Source organism: Nestor notabilis, unplaced genomic scaffold (genome assembly GCF_000696875.1).
Source record: "Nestor notabilis isolate BGI_N333 unplaced genomic scaffold, ASM69687v1 scaffold994, whole genome shotgun sequence".
NCBI classification, from domain to species: Eukaryota; Metazoa; Chordata; class Aves; order Psittaciformes; family Psittacidae; genus Nestor; species Nestor notabilis.
Genome location: NW_009924009.1, coordinates 1 through 17,271, shown reverse-complemented (window position 1 = coordinate 17,271; position 17,271 = coordinate 1). Strand labels below are relative to the sequence as shown.

General features: G+C 44.3%; 2 protein-coding genes across 2 annotated transcripts; one reads left to right on the top strand and one right to left on the bottom strand.

The window, feature by feature from the left end:
• The first annotated feature begins 3,115 nt into the window (after positions 1-3,115).
• On the top strand, positions 3,116-6,727 carry LOC104404071 (lysozyme g-like). Its single transcript, XM_010012420.1, has 5 exons — positions 3,116-3,158; positions 3,977-4,066; positions 5,131-5,327; positions 5,582-5,720; positions 6,597-6,727. Exons 1-5 carry the CDS (start codon positions 3,116-3,118, stop codon positions 6,725-6,727), a joined length of 600 nt encoding a protein of 199 aa, XP_010010722.1.
• Positions 6,728-15,197: 8,470 nt separating this feature from the next.
• Positions 15,198-17,108, bottom strand: MRPL30 (mitochondrial ribosomal protein L30; the record flags this gene model as incomplete). The annotated part of the gene is made up of 4 exons (XM_010012422.1): positions 15,198-15,384; positions 15,471-15,544; positions 16,350-16,496; positions 17,028-17,108. Coding segments are annotated over 4 exons (435 nt in total), but the record flags the coding sequence as incomplete, so codon positions are not given.
• Between the last annotated feature and the right edge of the window lie 163 nt (positions 17,109-17,271).

The window sequence follows — 17,271 nt, the reverse complement described above, 5'->3', positions numbered from 1 at the left end:
ACTATTTCCTTTTGAAAGGATTAAAGCCACCCTACACACGTGATGTCTTTATTTTCTACCTATTATTTCCAAAGATACCACATAGATTCCCCCCCTTCTATTCCACTCTTGAGACGTTCTTCCCTGTGAGGGTGCTGAGGCCCTGGCACAGGTTGCCCAGAGAAGCTGTGGCTGCCCCATCCCTGGCAGTGTTCAAGGCCATGCTGGATGGGGCTTGGAGCACTCTGGTCTAGTGGAAGGTGTCCCTGCCCATGGCAGGGGGGTGGAGCTGGATGATCTTTGAGGTCCCTTCCAACCCAAACTGTTCTGTGATTCTATGATTCTTACCTTACATTATGTCAAACAGTACCTCTTACTACTTAAAATGTTAAACCTCAGTAAAAGAATTAGTGATAGTCTAGTCTGAGATATCACAGCAAGATACCAAGTTTGTACATGAAGAATGAATGCCTAGCTGTAATCTTTGGGAAGATGTCTATTATCTCAATTATATTTGTCTTTATTGATTTTTAAGGTGACAAAGTGCATTTGACCATCTTTTGGTTTCTTGATCTCACTTGGTTTTGAACTCAATGATTTGTTCCTGCTCATGGCAGGGGGGTTGGAACTAGATGATCTTAAGGTCCTTTCCAACCCTAACTATTCTATGATTCTATGATTCTATTAGTATATGACCAAAACAGTGTTTCCTGGCCACCACCCACGCCCAAAAGAGAGCAGTGGGAATAGATGGATTTGTGATGTATTAAATAATGAAGAGAAAGCTACTGGAAGAAAATCTTGCATTCCTAGCCCCCATGCGTGCTGGACAGAGTCTTGGGAAGTGAAAGTGTGGGGAAGGGGACAGGATTGAAGGGCTCTCACCTCTCAGACCATCTTTCCATTTCCAAGTAACTCAGATGTTTTTACATACATGAAAAGTATTGCGGCTACAAGGTGCAAGTCTTCCAGAGACCCACTGTGTGCCCCCACTGACTTCAGCTGCTGATAGACCAGTTCCTTTCCTCCTCATTTCAGCTGCAGGATCCTGCCTCCCCAAATCTGAAAGTCAAACCCTGCTTCTGCTCTCAAAGTAGTCAAGTCACCCTCCTGAGTTAGGCTTGCTGTAAGCAATGAAACAGTGAGATCCTTTCCTTTACTTGTCCTTTTTAGAATTCATATGAAAGCCTGATACTTAGTTAAAAGCTTGCCAATCTGAAATCATTGCGGAAATGAGACAATAAATCCTTCCAGAAATGTGTCCAGACTAATCTCAGATGCAAAGGAAGCAGAGCACTAGGCAGGGATCTGATTTTTGCCTGGCCTTTGCCACTGATTCACTGCAATGCTTTCTGCAAGCCATTTATTGTGCATCAATGTTCTTACTGTTGGAGGAAAAACAGTATTTATTTCCTTTCAGAGTTGTCCTGAGTATTACTAACCACTGCTTGTGCAAATCTTTGGATGAAAGGAATCGTAAGAGTGCTAAGCTCTTAATATATATTACTTATTGTACTTTAAAACAAATGTCATCACACTAGGTAGGAATTAACATTCCAAAGCCCATAGGGCGGGTACCTTTGCATACACATATATATAAAAGTCATCAAGTGACTTGCCTCAGAGGAAGGCTGACTGAAGACAGGTGAGTCTGAATTCATTCATAGACTTCATTTAGAGCCAGAAGCTTTGATTTTGCTTTGATTTAGCATCTTGTCAATGTTGTGTTTGCTACGCTATTTCTGCCTAAGGCCTGTGATGGGTTTTGTGATGGGAGGGAAAAAATAAGGCTGATAACTTAAAACTATATAATCTGTCAATTTCCTACATGTGGAAATAGCTACAGTGTGTAGCTTTCAATGGGGTCATGTATGGATTTGCCATTGAATTCACAGGTATTGGATCAAGCTATATTGGTCTGGGCTTGTGTCAGTGTTAGTGTTAGAGCTCAAACTGAGCTACTGCGTGTACCCAGCTCTGGCCGTGGGCATTTGTTGGCCTGAATAAGCTTACTCAGGACAACAGAGTCTTTCCAATGACACTGGTGGACTATTTGTGTTTCTCCATCCACGTAGCCCAGCTTGCAGTAGAAATACAGGCTAGAGAGATTAAAATTAACTATTAAAACTATTATTAAAATCAGAAAGGGGTTTTCAAGCCTTAACCGTGTTGTGTGATGATTGCCTACAAGGCTTGTGGCATGTTTTGTATCTGAAACCCTCTTGGGAAAAAAAATATTTGTAAGCCATAAACCCTGCTCAGTTTAAATGCATTTAGCAGCAAGGCAAGTACAGTCAGTGTTTCTTGCAGTTGATAGCTTTTATCTGGTGACAATTGTGCATTTTATTAACAAGCACAGCAGATGCATTTATTAATAAAGTGATTATCTGCCACTAGTATTGCAGATCACAGAATCACAGAAATTAACACAGAAGCATTATTTCATCACATGGATGTTGGAGTTGCCTTGCATTCTCCTAGCAGAGAGTTAAGGGTCATATTGCCTGATTTTTGAAAACATGTTTTTCCAAAAGCCAAGCAAAAAATCCCATTGCCTTTCGAACAGACAGACAAAACGCGTGCACTCTGTTGCACATTAGACTTCAAACACTTACGTAATTAAAGCAAAGGTAGAGTACTTTCTCATCTTAAAGACATGCTATGGGTGTTCAGGAGAGGCCATGCGAGCAAGCAATGCTAAGTGACAGGGGCTAAAAATATCCCTGCTGGCCCAGGCTGCTGACAGGGACCTCCCTGCTCCCAAGCGCCCTGAGGCATGGCTTTTTCCTCTCAATGTGGTGGTGTAGTGGCACATGAGATGGAGGGGACATTTAACTGCAGGAGAAGTCTGTATCCCCCAAACGAAGAGGAAATAAGGAGCAGATGGGGTTCCCACCACTTGCTTCTCCTCCCACCACCACTCTCTGAAGCTGGAGGCTGCATCCCATGCTGGGGGTGAGAGGACGGATGTGCTGCAGAGGGGGTGTCCCTACTTCCCAGCTTATCTTCACCTGTCTGGTAGCTTTTGGCCTGCAAACTTTGCTACAGGGCTGTTGAAAATGAGCACCGATTTACTCACGTTCTGCAAATCACTGTGTTTCCAGGTGTCCTGGGGCAGCTGAGGAGACCCATCGCGATGATTCCCACACTGCTCCTGCTGGGCCTTATGGCCCTTGTCGGTGAGCTGGGGTTTGGGTTTGGGTTGCTGTCAAAACACGCGGGAACTGTCTGCAGAGGGACTGCAGAGAGGAGGTGTACCTGAGGTCCCCTTTCTGCACAGCGCTGTAAAACCCCATGTGGCTGATGGTCCTCATCTGCTGTATGTGTCTGCTCGCTGTCCACGTGTGTCCCAAACCAGCATGTCTGGAGTACGGGACTGACACCAAAAGGGAGTCACAGACATACCTTCTCTTGATTTTCCCAGCTAACCTTATCTGATCCCTGCCTGCTCAGAAATGATCTCACCAATGTGGCAAGCAGTTTGATGGAGGCTATTCGTTCCTCAGGAGCTGAGGAAGCAGAGTAATTTGCCCAGGTTGAGGCAAGCACTCTCCTGAATTAATTCCTCACCAAGTTACGGATAGTCACAGAAGATGCTCCCCACCAGGGTGCTTGGGTACCACCAGCCATCATCTGAGGGGTCCCAGACATTTTTGGGCATTGGATAGGGAGAGCCCTCTGAAATAACTGCAGATGCTGTGGTTCTCCTCTCCCACACCAGCCTTTAGAGCTAGTGGGGCAGAAGTTCATTCATCTAAATCGTCATTAGATTCATTCACTTCAAACTATTCAATTAGAAAAGAACAAATTTCTGTTCTCTACATTTCTTTGATAATGTTACTAATGGAGAGCAGTGGCAACCACACAAGCATGGCCAACACAAGGTGATGTGGATTACTGGTCTGGATGAATCCCTCACGCTGTATGGACTTGCAGTGCACTGTATGATATCGCTCCGAGAACTTATGTGTTCAAACACCTCTATTTAATTTTTCAGCTCCATCCATGAGTTACAGTTGCTATGGTGATATAAGTGCTCTTCAAGCCCCACTGGTCCCCTGTACAGCTGTAAGAGCCTCAGACTGTGGTAGGTATCATTCATTACTTGATTTGTCAACCTGTTTGTACCTTACAGAGAGATGCTTTGCCTGCTGCCAAATTAAATGTGTTGCAGCTACTCAATCAGCCGAAAGGGAGGAAGTAACACCTCCTCTCCCAAAACGGCAGGTGCTGTGAAGCTTCCAGACCTGGTGGGAAGTGGGAGGACAAACTTCAGGTCCCATAGTCAGGATCCTCAGCTGCTAAGCAAGGGGAAAAGGTGCAATCCCTTTTCAGATAAAATGGTTTCTTCATCAGCCAGGACTTTAGCATCAGCATCCATCAGCATCCTCACAAAACCCCGGGGCTGGTCTGCTCAAAGGGGAAGATGCGCAGAGCCAGGTCCTGAGTGCTGGCATGTCGGCTGAGCTGGCCAGTGGTGACCTGCCAGAGGCACAGTTTGCAGGAGGAATGTCCTATGAGCACAGCTGTCTTAGCCCTGGATGATCCTTTTTTGGTAACTCCTTCCCGTTTCCCTCTTTCTTGTCTTGTGTTATTGCCCCCTCTCATTACAAAGTTGGCTACATCAGCTTCATAGTGCTGAGACCTCCAGGGACTTTGCCACGTACCTCGGATGCAGGCATCTCCAGGGCAGACACCTGACTGCAGGTGTCCAAGCATGGATCTGAAGCCACTTGATTGTTTCGAAATTGTTCCAAAATTATATTAGAGAAAACCTCACCTGTCTGTACAGAGACTAACACGCAGCAGTCACTGCAGTTGGGCCGGTCAGTAGTAACATTTTGAAATTGCACTTTTCTGACTCCAGAGCCGCATTCCCAGCAGTGCAGCAGCAGAAGTGTCCCCTGGACGCGCAGTCCCACCGCCTGAGAAGCTGCCCTCTTCCCCTCATCACCCTTGGGTACTGGCACAGCAGCTCTCAGGCCACAATCAGAGCCAATAGGGCCATGCCTGCTCCTCAAGCGCCACTGCCCAACTTGGTGCGGCTGTGTTTTCTTCAGAACTTGAGTTACTCCTTTGAGACACCACTCGAAGGTAAAGCGAGGGTCTTGGACAGGAGGGTGTGTAAGGCTGCCTTTTCCTGACCCGCAGGACTTGCCATGGTACGGAGCTCTGCCGAGGCAGACATCATACGCCTGAGGAAATACGAGATCCCGATTAAGAGAGTAGCCAGAAACCTGTGCTTGGAGCCGGCGCTCATCGCTGGCATCATCTCGCAGGAGAGCCGTGTCGGCCTGCTCCTGAACAACGGCTGGGACCAGGATCGGCACAAGTACGGCTTGATGCAGGTACATCGGGATGATAAGTATGAGTAACTGAACAGTAACGCAGTATTTATCCCAGGGCCTTACCTCAGTAAATGACTGTTCTGTGTTCAAGACAGCACTTAAATTTGTTCCCTCTACATCAAAGGTTGTGCGTAAGTGTTGCCCTGAGTAAGGTCACTTCAATGAGTCACAGCCTGGGAGTACAAAGAAGATGGGGAAGATAGAGTTGTGGTTGTGTTCAGAGGAAACCCCATTTTCTTGCTTGACTTTTCTAGCTTGGTGGGCAGCAACACCAGCCTTTCGGACTGTGGGATAGCGAAGAACATATAAATCAGTGCTCAACTATACTGGTTCTTTCAATTAATGAAGTACGGGCAAGACATCCTACCTGGACCTGGGACCAGCAGCTGAGAGGTATGTATGTGACGAGCTATGTACTAGAAAGGGATACACTGAGTGATGGGAGTGCTGTGCATCTGCTCCACCACTTTTAAGGGAAAAAGAGCATCACCCTGGCAGATTTTACAGCATCTTTTGACAAAGCAAAGAAGCAAACAAACAAACAAAAAACCCACACCAGAGTCTTCTAGTTGAAAAGAAGCAATCCCAAAGCAACAGACCAGCAAGAGGTCTGAATACAGATGCAGCCTCCCAGCTCAAAGCACTGTCCATAGGGTCTCCATGTTCCTGCCTGCAGAAAAGAGACTGGTGGGATGCTAAGCTCCTTGGCAGCTTTGTGCTACTAGAAAGCAGCATGAAACCAGCCCAGCCTGGGAGCTAAGTTGTCCTCTTCTCTGTTCATCCTACAAATGAAATGGCTGTCAGCTGGAGAAATGAAGTAGAAAGCAGCCAAACAAAAGCCACTGGGGAAGGCAGAAATTGAGGTATCGCAATGCAACAGGTTTATTACAGCACACTGTTAAACTGTGTGAAGGAAGCTTGGGATCCAGCTTTGCCTGCAGTCCATGTTAGATGCATGCTGGTTTGTTCACCGTGTGCTGTTTGTTACTCTCCCATCCTTGTTCTGCCACTGCCTTTGTAGATTACACCCTTTTTTAGGATCAGCATGCCATTCCCACCTTCATTTGAAAAGAGTCATGGGTTCCTTCACTAAAGAAATAAGGATTTTACAAAATCAGACACTTTCCAACCATAATGCAGAACGAGCAATTTCCCAAGCAGTTGCGTAGGCCTGATGAGATGCATGGCCCTTTTAGCTAGAAATTTTTACTTTTAAATCTTTGTTTCTTACTTACAAGCCTGTAACAACAACTTCTTAACTCTTTCTAGGGGGAATCTGCACCTACCGTGCAAAGATGGGCAACTTCCAGGTCTATGAGGATGACCCATGTGACAGAGACAGCTACTACGTCAACAGCGTGATTAGGCGAGCCCAGTACTTTAAGAGACATGGGTTCTAGCTCATAAACCTGCACCACCACCGAGCCTCTCCTCCGCATAGACTAGCCCAGTAGTGACTGTAGTACCCAGAGCAGGTTCTCAGGTACCCTGGCAGGACCAATGCTGGTGGTAACAGCTCGGCACTGCCTTCGAGGGGACCTGCAGGGACAAGATATCAGAAGCTCAGGGCCTTTGAAAGGCAGATGGGGACAGTCCAGCGATGTTTAGGTGTTGGATGAGGAAGGTGCCTCTTCCCATTTGAAGCTGAACCTGGAGCTGTTTGTGCATCCCCCAAGTATGGGCACACAAGCAGCTCTCCCTGCGCATTGTCTGTGCTCTTTCCATCTCCTTCATCCACCTCCTTCCCTCTCCCTGGCCAATGTGGGGATGAAGCCCCTGAGTTAAACTCTTCCTTCCCCTTGATTGTGCTGGCTACAGGGCAATGAAGAGACTTCTTGCCAGGCCTGTGGTCTCTGTACTAGCTGTCCGTTCCTGCGGCCAGCCTTGTGCACGACAATACTAAACATGCTTCTGTTAGTCTCCCGAGCCCTGGAATCCACAGCCACAGTGGGGCTGGAAACCTTTTCATGGTGAAAAGCAGCCTCACGCAGGGGAAATCCTCTGTATGGGAAGTACTCCAAGTGCCATAACAGGCGTGCAAAACAGCTTTCCACCAGTCAGCAGCCCTCTGAGTGGGAGCCAGACCTGTATGCACCCAAGCCCAGGGGCTGTATCAAAACAAGTGCTAGTAAAAAACCCCACAACCTTTCCTGCTTTAATTTTTGCATCTTTATACTGGGTTTCCTTCAAGTTTAAAAGTGTTTCAGCATCTGTCCCTCTGCTGGGAATCCAAACTTCTAATTTGAAGTGAATTAGCTCTGGGTTTATAAGCTCTGTTTGAAAGTGTTTTCCAATGTGGATGGGTCTGGGTGGAAATTCAGGTTTACTGAGAATAATACTGAGAATAAGAGAGAAAATAAAGATAAACGTTGAATCCAAATATTCTTTTTTTTCCATGGGGCCCAGTGCTCAGCAACCTGTAACTTGAGTAAATAACCCAATTCATTACTCTTGCAATGGGTCTAAAACTCAATTTGAGAACAGGGAGAAGGAAACGGTGCTGCAGACACCCAAGGGTGGGTCAGAAGAGCTGGGCTGGCAGCCAGGGTGCGAGGCAGCCCAAGCCTGGCCACTGCCCCCAAACCTGTGAACAGGGAATAAGGATGTTCATGTTTAGGTTCTGAATAATAAGGATTTTGGAGGCATTGGGGCACCTTTCTGCTGGCTGTCACCATTGCCGATACAGAAGCGATGTGCCTTGTGGTCTCCTGCATTGGATACTTCAGAAAACTTTCGGGTAGTTAAGCAACATTCACTGGGAGTGACCAACATGTAAAAGTAGCTGCATGTTATGCTGCTGTAGAGCAGGGAAATGCAGTAGGTGTTCTTTAAGAACTTTTACGGGCTAACGTTGCTGCATCCGAATCAGTGATCAGCAAATCAAAAAGACAGCAAATTACAGTGAGGGAAGAAAAATCTTCTCTGTAAGGGTCCTGTGCTTTGGTTTTACAGCTGATGTCAGTACTGCGAAATGTATTTACATGTGCTTCCTACAATAACCAGCAAATGTGAGGTGGGAAGCTTTCTGTGTCATCGACCTCATATGCTGCAGGCGGTATGGGCCTGTCCCTCCATGGCTCAGGCAGGAATCTGCCTAAAGTCTGGGGCTTCAATGACTGGCTGTCATAGACACCAGGCAGAGGGAGTAATTAAACAGCCTGTTTCAGCAGTAACTGAAGCAGTACGAAACCACTGCCAAGAACAAGTCCCCATAGGCCAGAGCTGTAAGCTACATGGCTTAGCAGATTGATTTGATGACTGACTCTGAATGCTGGAGTTAGAACAATTTGAGCCACACATCTATGTCTCTCCAAGAGATGCAGAAAACAAAGGGAAATGCCACCACAGTAATGCAGTGCCGAATAACTGAGCTTGTTCTGCTTTGTTACTCATCGAAAAAGTGGGCTGGGATTTTCTAGCCAGCAACCTGCTCCCAGGACAGTGCTTCTCTGTGGTTGCCTTGGGCACGGTCAGGACTGCACCCCAAAATACTAGGTTCATCTTATGAGGGGGCAACAGTTTTTCTTCTTGAGTTGTGGCATCTTCTAGTGTGAGCTTCTAACACGGTATTCTTGAACAGTGTCCAGGATACTTGGCAGGCTTCTTTGGTTTGGGGCTGCTCCTTTTTGCTGGAGACTGTTGAATCTAATGCTTGCCTCAGTTTATTTGATTGCCTTCCTTGAAACTAAATACTCCCATGCTGGATGTACATGGACTGCTTTTTCCCATTTCAGTGTTAAAAGAGATCCTAGAATCACAGAACCACAGAATGTTTTGGGTTGGAAGGGGCCTTAAAAATAATCTATGATCAATGGCAGAACTATACTCTGGCAGGCCTTTTGTAGCCTTTCTGAAAGATGAAGAAAAAGATGTATGAGCTGGATCTGAATTGGAGGTTGCTGAATACCTCAACTAACAGTGAGCACAAGGCATACCCATGACATAAACCATGATTTCAGTCAGTTTTGAGGCTGCCCAAAGCCATCACCTGTACACCTGACACAGCAGGAGAGACCATAACGCTGTGTGGCTTGCATACTGCCTCCTCCATGGCAAGTGAGCAGTGGAACAAGTGAGAGATGATGCAAAGAGCACTGACAAAAGTCACAGCAGGTTCTCTGTCCCTGGAGACCTGAGCCTGCAGCAGCTCCAGAGCTCTTGTGGGAGCCTGCAAGCTGCAGCCTGCTTGATGTTGTCCTGTTGTCCCACCATGCAGACATGCCATTCTCCCCCAGTAGTCTGAATACAGGTTTGTTGAGGAAAACAATTCCCCAGACATGTAGACTCAATGCATGCATATATGAGTATACAACAGTTTCTGCCTATCTATCTGTCTGCATCAATTAATGTGATGTAGAAGAAGCAAGCTAGTACATCCTTTATGATTCTCCCCCAGCAATAACGGAATTGTAGCACAGGCCGCTTGGAGATTACTGGTTTGTGAATCATCTTCAGTGGTATTTTGAATTTTCTTTCTTTTTTTTTTTTAATGTCACTTCTATGTGAGCCATATCTGTTCTATTTTCCTTCCTGGCAGACGTACTTTGCTCTGTTTCAACATTCTTTAAAGTCACACGTCATCGTGAAGAACTCCATGCATAGGCTGATGTGACTTTTTGCAGATGGTTCTTGAAGGGAGGAATCAACAGTGCAGGAAAAAATTACAGAATCTAATCTTTCAACGCAATGGCATGGGATGAATTCCTCAGCTTAAAATGTGAAAGACCTGATGGAAGAGTGACACAGTATTTCACCCTCACAAAATTTACCAAGGGGAAGAAGCATGTCAGGATAGATTAGTAGTGAAATGGTGGTTTGCCATCCAGCAGCTAGTTTCCTTACTGCTGAAGAGCTACAATAGCTTTAGATCCACGTCGCCTGATAATTTGGGTTTATGCTTACACCTTTGTCACTGCTGTACAAGCAGGTATAATAAGGATGTGGCATAGTCTCTGCATATCCAAATTAGCATCAGTTGCAGCTCTGTGTCATGTCAAGTGTTGCTGGGTCTTCACCTGCAAAAACTTTATTACATCCCAAAGTGCAGGTCCCTGCTTCCCAACTGTCAATATGTTACTGCTTCCAACAGCTGAAGGGGGACAGTTTTTTCAGGCGAGGCTCCTCCTAATTCCAAACTGTTAACAATAGGGTTTAACTTGAAAGGTATTTCTTTTTTAAAATCGTAATTGTGTTTGTGCTGTAGAGCAGAAACCCTGTTGTGTTTGGGAGAATGCACAGCAAGTTGTCAGGCATTCCTGTTTCCCGTAATATCAGCAGCATGTGGGAAGTGCACTGAGCCAGCTGCTCCAAAATGCTGCCAGCAGATAAAAAGCCCATTTGTCTCCAGGAAGCACGGTGAGATGGGGGAAGGCATCCTGCAGCAAATATGTCAGGTCTGTGATGTTTGCCTAATACTCATGTAAATGATTCACTGTACCAAAGTCTGTTTTTCATTAGCTGCTGGGATCAGGTTAGCATTGCTCCTCCTGGTTGCTGTTTGCATGTTCTTCCTTCTGCAGCAGCGTGTTTAGATAATAGAAAAACACAGATAAATGGCAAGTCAAACAAACTGCAAGTCAGATAAATTGTAATGGATGTAATTGAAGAATGCGTCTTTTTCATTCTTCTTGTTGATGGTAGCTATGGAAAAGCAAGCTGGAGCCAGGAAGTAGTGGATTTCTTTTGACTCTCACAGATATTTTTTTCTTTTGGAACAGAAAACCCAACTTTTGGAGGTACCTTTCTCCATTGGCTATGTGGGCAGTGACAGAGAAGACTGCAGAAAAAGATTTGGAAGACACGGAAGAATACCAAGTCAAGATTACAGAAGTTGGGAACAGCCAGTGTGTTGATCCAGCTGTGACTGATTGCTGGTATTATCTTTCAAGAGTCACACACAGGGATAGTGCCGAAGGACGTCTGGGGTGATCACAGAAATGAATTTGGTTTAATGCAGGTATGATCAACCTTCTTAAAAACACAAACCACATCCTTCTTTTGCAGCAGAAAGTCAGAAGAGCAGCAGTGACCTCACTGAAAGGCAACCTCCTGAACCTTTCAGCCAACTCTTTGGCCACAACAAAGCTGACCTGGCTGTCAGCTCCCTGCACCAGGGAAGGACCCTGGTGTCAGGACATGAGCAAGCGGCTTTTGCACTGTAAAACAGCTGCTTGCTTCCCAGTGCTCTCTTGGGAATGAAGAGATTAATTGCTCTAATTTTATTCTTTAGATAAAAAAAAATCTTGTTTCAAAAAGCTTTTTTTTTTCTTTTAACTAAGCACAGAGGCCTGTAGGCTGCAGCTACATATAGTCAGGTTAATTACCCGCTATGCACCACAGGGGCCTGGCTAGTGGGGGATCTTGCTTCATTATTCATGCCTACATTCATGCCTCACTTGTTTGCCAAGTTGTGTGCTTGTCCATACAATCCCTAAACATTTGCTGCATGCATTGGGATCCAATTTTGTTACAACTCCAGCCCCCATCAGGCTTGTACTTTACTACCCCATGGATAAGAAGCAGAGAAGACAGAAGGAGAAGGAGGAGAGGGAGAAGGGGAAGCGGAAGAAAAAGAGGAAGAACCGGGGCAGAGATCCAGGGGAGATCCCTAAAGGAAACAGGGAAGGTTGTTTGTTTATTTGTTTCAAATATGGTGCATTTTTTTATAGCTAGCATTTTGTACCTGTGATTAAAAGTATCAGGATGCTATTATTAGAATTGATCTACTCACACTACAGTATTAACTATGAAACCGGAAACAGTAAGTGAACCTGCAACAGAGCAATAGTGCAGAAACAGAAATTTCTTCTTAAAACAGCCTATTTCCACATTGCTACCACACATTGCACCAAGATTTGTTTGAATATACTTTAAATGCTACAGCAGGTAGACATGGCAAATGGCTCCTACCCAAGAAGCAAGCTCAATGTGAGCGAGCTCTGTGCCCAAGCAACAGTACCCTGAGCTGCATGAACAGCACAGCTTGACCAAGGGAAGGGATTACACACCTTATTAAACCACAGCATCCAGTTTTGGGCCCCCTAACACAGAAAAGACCAATTAAATAGAGAGAACTTAGCAGAGAGCCACCAAGGTGGTTGGGGCTGGAGCAATCGCCCTGTGAGAAGGGACAGGTGGACCTAACAGCAGCCCCACAGCACCTACCTGTGAGGGATAATTGAGGAGAATAGAGCCAGCATGGCTCTTCCCAGTAGTGCGAGATGGGAAGAGAAGTGACAACAGGCATAAGCTGAAACAAGAGACATCCAGACTGGACACAAGACTGTATTCTGCACATAACCTTTCCCCATGAGGACAGCCAGGCAGCAGAGCAAACTGTCCAGATGAGGCTGAGCTGTCCCTGTCCTCAGAAGTTTTCAAGAGCTGGGTGGACAAAGTCCTGAGCAACTTTTCCAACCCTAACCATTCTATGATTCTATGACGTCAGTGCTGGCCCTGCACTGAGCAGGAGGTTGGACTAGAGCCTTGCGAGGTACCTTCCAACCTGAATTTTCCTGTCCTAAGTCGGCCTGCGTGCTCCCTGCTCTCTTACCTGTGCTTTGTGAAGATTTACATGAAACATTTACAATGCACCATTAATGAAAGGATGTGGACACACACACTGAGTTTGCGCACCCTGTTGGTTCAGCTTTTAGACCAGAGTGCAAATCTTTAGAGCACGTATGCTTAATCAGAGAAGCTTTGGGACAGCAGATTGACTATATGGCAGTCGTGACCTTGGAGGAAAAACCATTTAAGAAATTCCCATGCTAACACATAGATTAAACATTTCAAGAAAATACTGTTTTTCATTAAAACTGCCAACTTGTCAAAGATGGTTGTAAATATCTCTTGTAGTTAAATCTTACCCAGAAATAACAGGTACTATCTAAAGCATTCTCTTCTCTGTACTTGGGAAACATTTATTAGCTCTGCTCTAAATTAGTAGTTTATCACACACTTCTTAAGATGTGCACAGTACCAAGCAAGCTTATTCATTAACACATTCTCTTTGGTTTACACTGAAGTACTTTTGTAGCGCCTGCACAACGTAATGAATAGAACAGATTCATATTCACACACACACTGTGTACGACAGAACTGTCAGCGCTCCCTCTGTTGGAGATTCATCAGGTTGCAGTGCCGCCGACAAATCCTGAACATGCTCGGTAAGGCTGGGCCATTCTGGGCCACCAGTCGTGGTACAAGTCTTAAATTTGCTATCCCTCAGCAAAAAGACCCATTAGCATCATTTTCTCGGCCCCAGTACTTGTGCTATCTTTTAAGCACGCCCTGTACCTTAGATGCACTGCACTCATTCTTCAAAAGGGCTGAAATTTCAGCTTGTACCAAGTACCTCCCTGTGGGAACATCATCAACATCACACAGAGATCGTAGTTTTAACACACAGCAGCACAAGATGCTATGCAGGTTCAGGAAGGCAACATTCATTTATCTGCTTCATTTGTTCCTTGCTATTCTATACACATCAGACTGACACCAATATTTTCTATGTCCTTCCAACTACAGCCCATAGCTTGTTGAGAAATAGAGGTTTTTCAGCTCAGCTTTGCATTTATGCCTTCAGCCTGCCTGTAGGAGCCACTGAACCACTCCTCAATGCCACTACTATAGCCTATCCTCCTTTTTCTTCTGCACAGTGTCTCCAGCTTTTACGTACTGATATGTCTGCTCCTTTGAACTCCTACTGGTGTTTACTCTTCTCTGGAAGCATGCAGAAAGGATAAATGTTCATTTTCAGTGACTGTATCCTTCTAATCTTCTCATAACATACAGTCATTAAGATTAACTTCTCTACAGTGTGTGTGGCGTGGGAGAGGCTCACAGTGTGTTAAACTATGGCATTTATGCTCACTGCCATGAACACTGCTTTATCATTTGATACAGCAGCAGCTTCCTAACTTTGGCCACAATTCTTAAAACTGTAAACAAAAATATGCACACAGTACTACTCAAAATCCTTCAGTAACAGGTGGTATAAGCTTGCAGCCCACCATTACTAACTTGCACTGAAGAAGCGTGCTTCAGGGTCTCCAGGTTTCTAACATCTACAATTTTAGAACAGGAAAAACATCAACTTACACAGACTGCAACTCTTAGGCTACTATTACAATTAAACAGTTAGGATCAAGAAATATACATATAAAGTGAGATACTACGTTCCCCGAAAAACAAATTATATAAGTTACCATGATGTGAATCATTCCTTCTGCTAAGCCCAAGTGGGGAGTTCAGGTATTTTTAAGCTACAGAGGCAGCCATGTGACAGACTGTTTGCTACGGAACAAGCAACCCTAAAGGTTGGATGGGCCAGACTGGATGGGGGTTTGAGCAGCCTAGTCTAGTGGAAGGTGTCCCTGACTATGGCAGGGGATTGGAACTAGATGATTTTTAAGGTCCTTTCCAACCCAAACCATTCTATAATTCTATGAAAAGCCTGTGTCAATCAAATGACACTCTTGGTGAATAGCCAGTCAATTCTCATGTAACTGCTAAGCAGTGGGCTTTTCAATTCCACTTCCTTCCTTTGTGCAGCAAAGATGAAGTCATGCACCATCACTGCAAACCTTTTACTGTTAGCTGGGAAATATCCTCACCATCATTAGTTAGATCTATTCTACTTATTTCTCTGATTTTATTTACAAAGTTCTCTAATAGCAATCCATCAATTGCAGAAATCTAGCCACAGAATTAAAACATAAGGACACAGGCCTATCATGCACTTAATATTTGGGGCAACTAATAACAAAATTGAATTTTACATTTGTACACACTTCTTTAAGCATCAGTGTCACTTTCACCATTCATACCAGAGGGGAAGAATTAAGCTTACATTTCATACACAAAATCTTAACCCAGGATTTAAATAATCTATTTTATTTTACATAATCCAACCAGCACACCTTATGACTTAATTGCTTTCTGCTCCACAGGTTTCAGATGCCGTTTAATGACGAGCTCTCCCTTGCTTGTAAGAAAGGTGTCTGACATTTCCTCTTCTGTTGGCAACCCGTAAGGTAGTTTCAGGGGCTGTATTCTACAGGCAAAAGAGTTTGCTTAGTGAAGGCCTATGACTAGAACATTTACATTAAATGCTCCAAACTAAGCAAATAGTTAACAAACCTTATCAGATGTTTAACAACTTTCAGTTTGGAATTCACAGAAGGGATATTTTTGTGCAGTGTCGGCTGATGTGCCTGTATAAAGGATAGAACAGGTTTTCAAATGCATTGCCAAACCCCAAATCTCTGATCACTCAGCTTTTCATACTGTCAGTGAAATTATAAACCACATTTGCAAATATAATAACTAAAAAATCTCATGCACCAAGAACATAAAATATGGAATAAAAACTTGATCAAACTCTATTCCAGTAAACTGATAAATTCAGCTTCATTCATATTACATTCTCAATATACTGAAATTTCTTCCAGCTGTTAAAAGTATTATAAGTGTAAATATGGGAGTTCAGGGGTAAGACTCTTTCCTTCAGTTAGATCATAAATTGATCAAGCACGCATTTTTTCTCTGTAATGTAACACTGACTAGATGAATCTTTACATAATGTGCATGTGGATAAACACATCTTTGACATAAACTCTTTAAGATGCTTGGATTTGGAAGGCTTTTCATTAATATAGAAGTCTTATTCATGTACCTATAATATTAGAATAATATGACCTAGAATAAACTGAATTCAAAGTATTTACAAATTTACTTTTATCATTTTAGCAGAAGTGTCAAGATAAAGTTCACCTTAGGCATGCAGAACAATACCAAACAGTGATATTCTGAATTCCTACTAAAAGGCTGATTTCCACTGACATTTCTCTTGGCTCTTAAACACATCATCAATTTCTCAATTACCTTTATAGCCGCTCTAAAGCAATCCACATTTTATGACTGCAAAATTGAGAAAAATTTAAGAAAAACACCACCTTAATTCTACCTTATCTCTACATTTCTGATATACACAATAAGTATAAAGACCAACAGTCATACTTTATCCAATCCAAGATCACGTATTATCTTCTTTTCCCAATAGGGGCGACCAATTACACTTTTAATTCTAGTAACAACGTGGATTTTGTGGGGCTGCTCAGGGTCACCTCCATACTTTTCATGATCTCCAGGCCGTGGCTGAAATACCTAGAATCAGGAGTTCACAAAACCACATTTAACTACCTTTCTTCTCAAAGAGTCAAAGCATCAACAAGTGACCTCAAATTTAGCTTTTATAACATCTAGTGCCTGGTGTCACTCTGTCCTAGGTGCAGAATCCTGCATTTCAAATCATTAAATTTCACCCCATTAATCACAACCCAATGCTTCAGTCTATGTAGAGCCCTCTGCAAGGCATCTTATCCCTTGAGACGGTCAACTGCACCTCCCAGTTTGGTATCCTCAGCAAACGTGCTACTGGTGCATTCAACTCCTGCATCCAGATCTTTGACAAAAACATTGACCAGAACGGGCCCTAGAATTGAACCCCGAGGAACGCGGCTGGGGACCCATTCACTACAACCCTTTGGGCTCTGCCCTTCAGCCAGTTCTTCAATCATCCCACCATGAACCTGCTTATTCCACAGCCTCTACAAATCTGTCATACCACAGAAAACACAAAATTAAGCAGGCTAATACCTATTTTTCAGTCTCTATAATACTGAAGCACACACATACCGACTCTGGAATTCTCGACCTGGTAAAGAGACAACGAACCCACGCTGCGGGCGCCCCCGCCTCCATCCTCTTCCCCAGCATCTGCAAAGAGAGCAGGACAAAACTTGTCTGCGCTTTCCTTATAGCTCTTCATGTTTGCAAAAAGGTTACACGGTCACTCAAACCCGGCCCGGTCGAGCACATATCCCATCTTTACTACACTTCGCGGTTGCAAAGCAGACTGTGCTCACACCGCCTCCTCGGC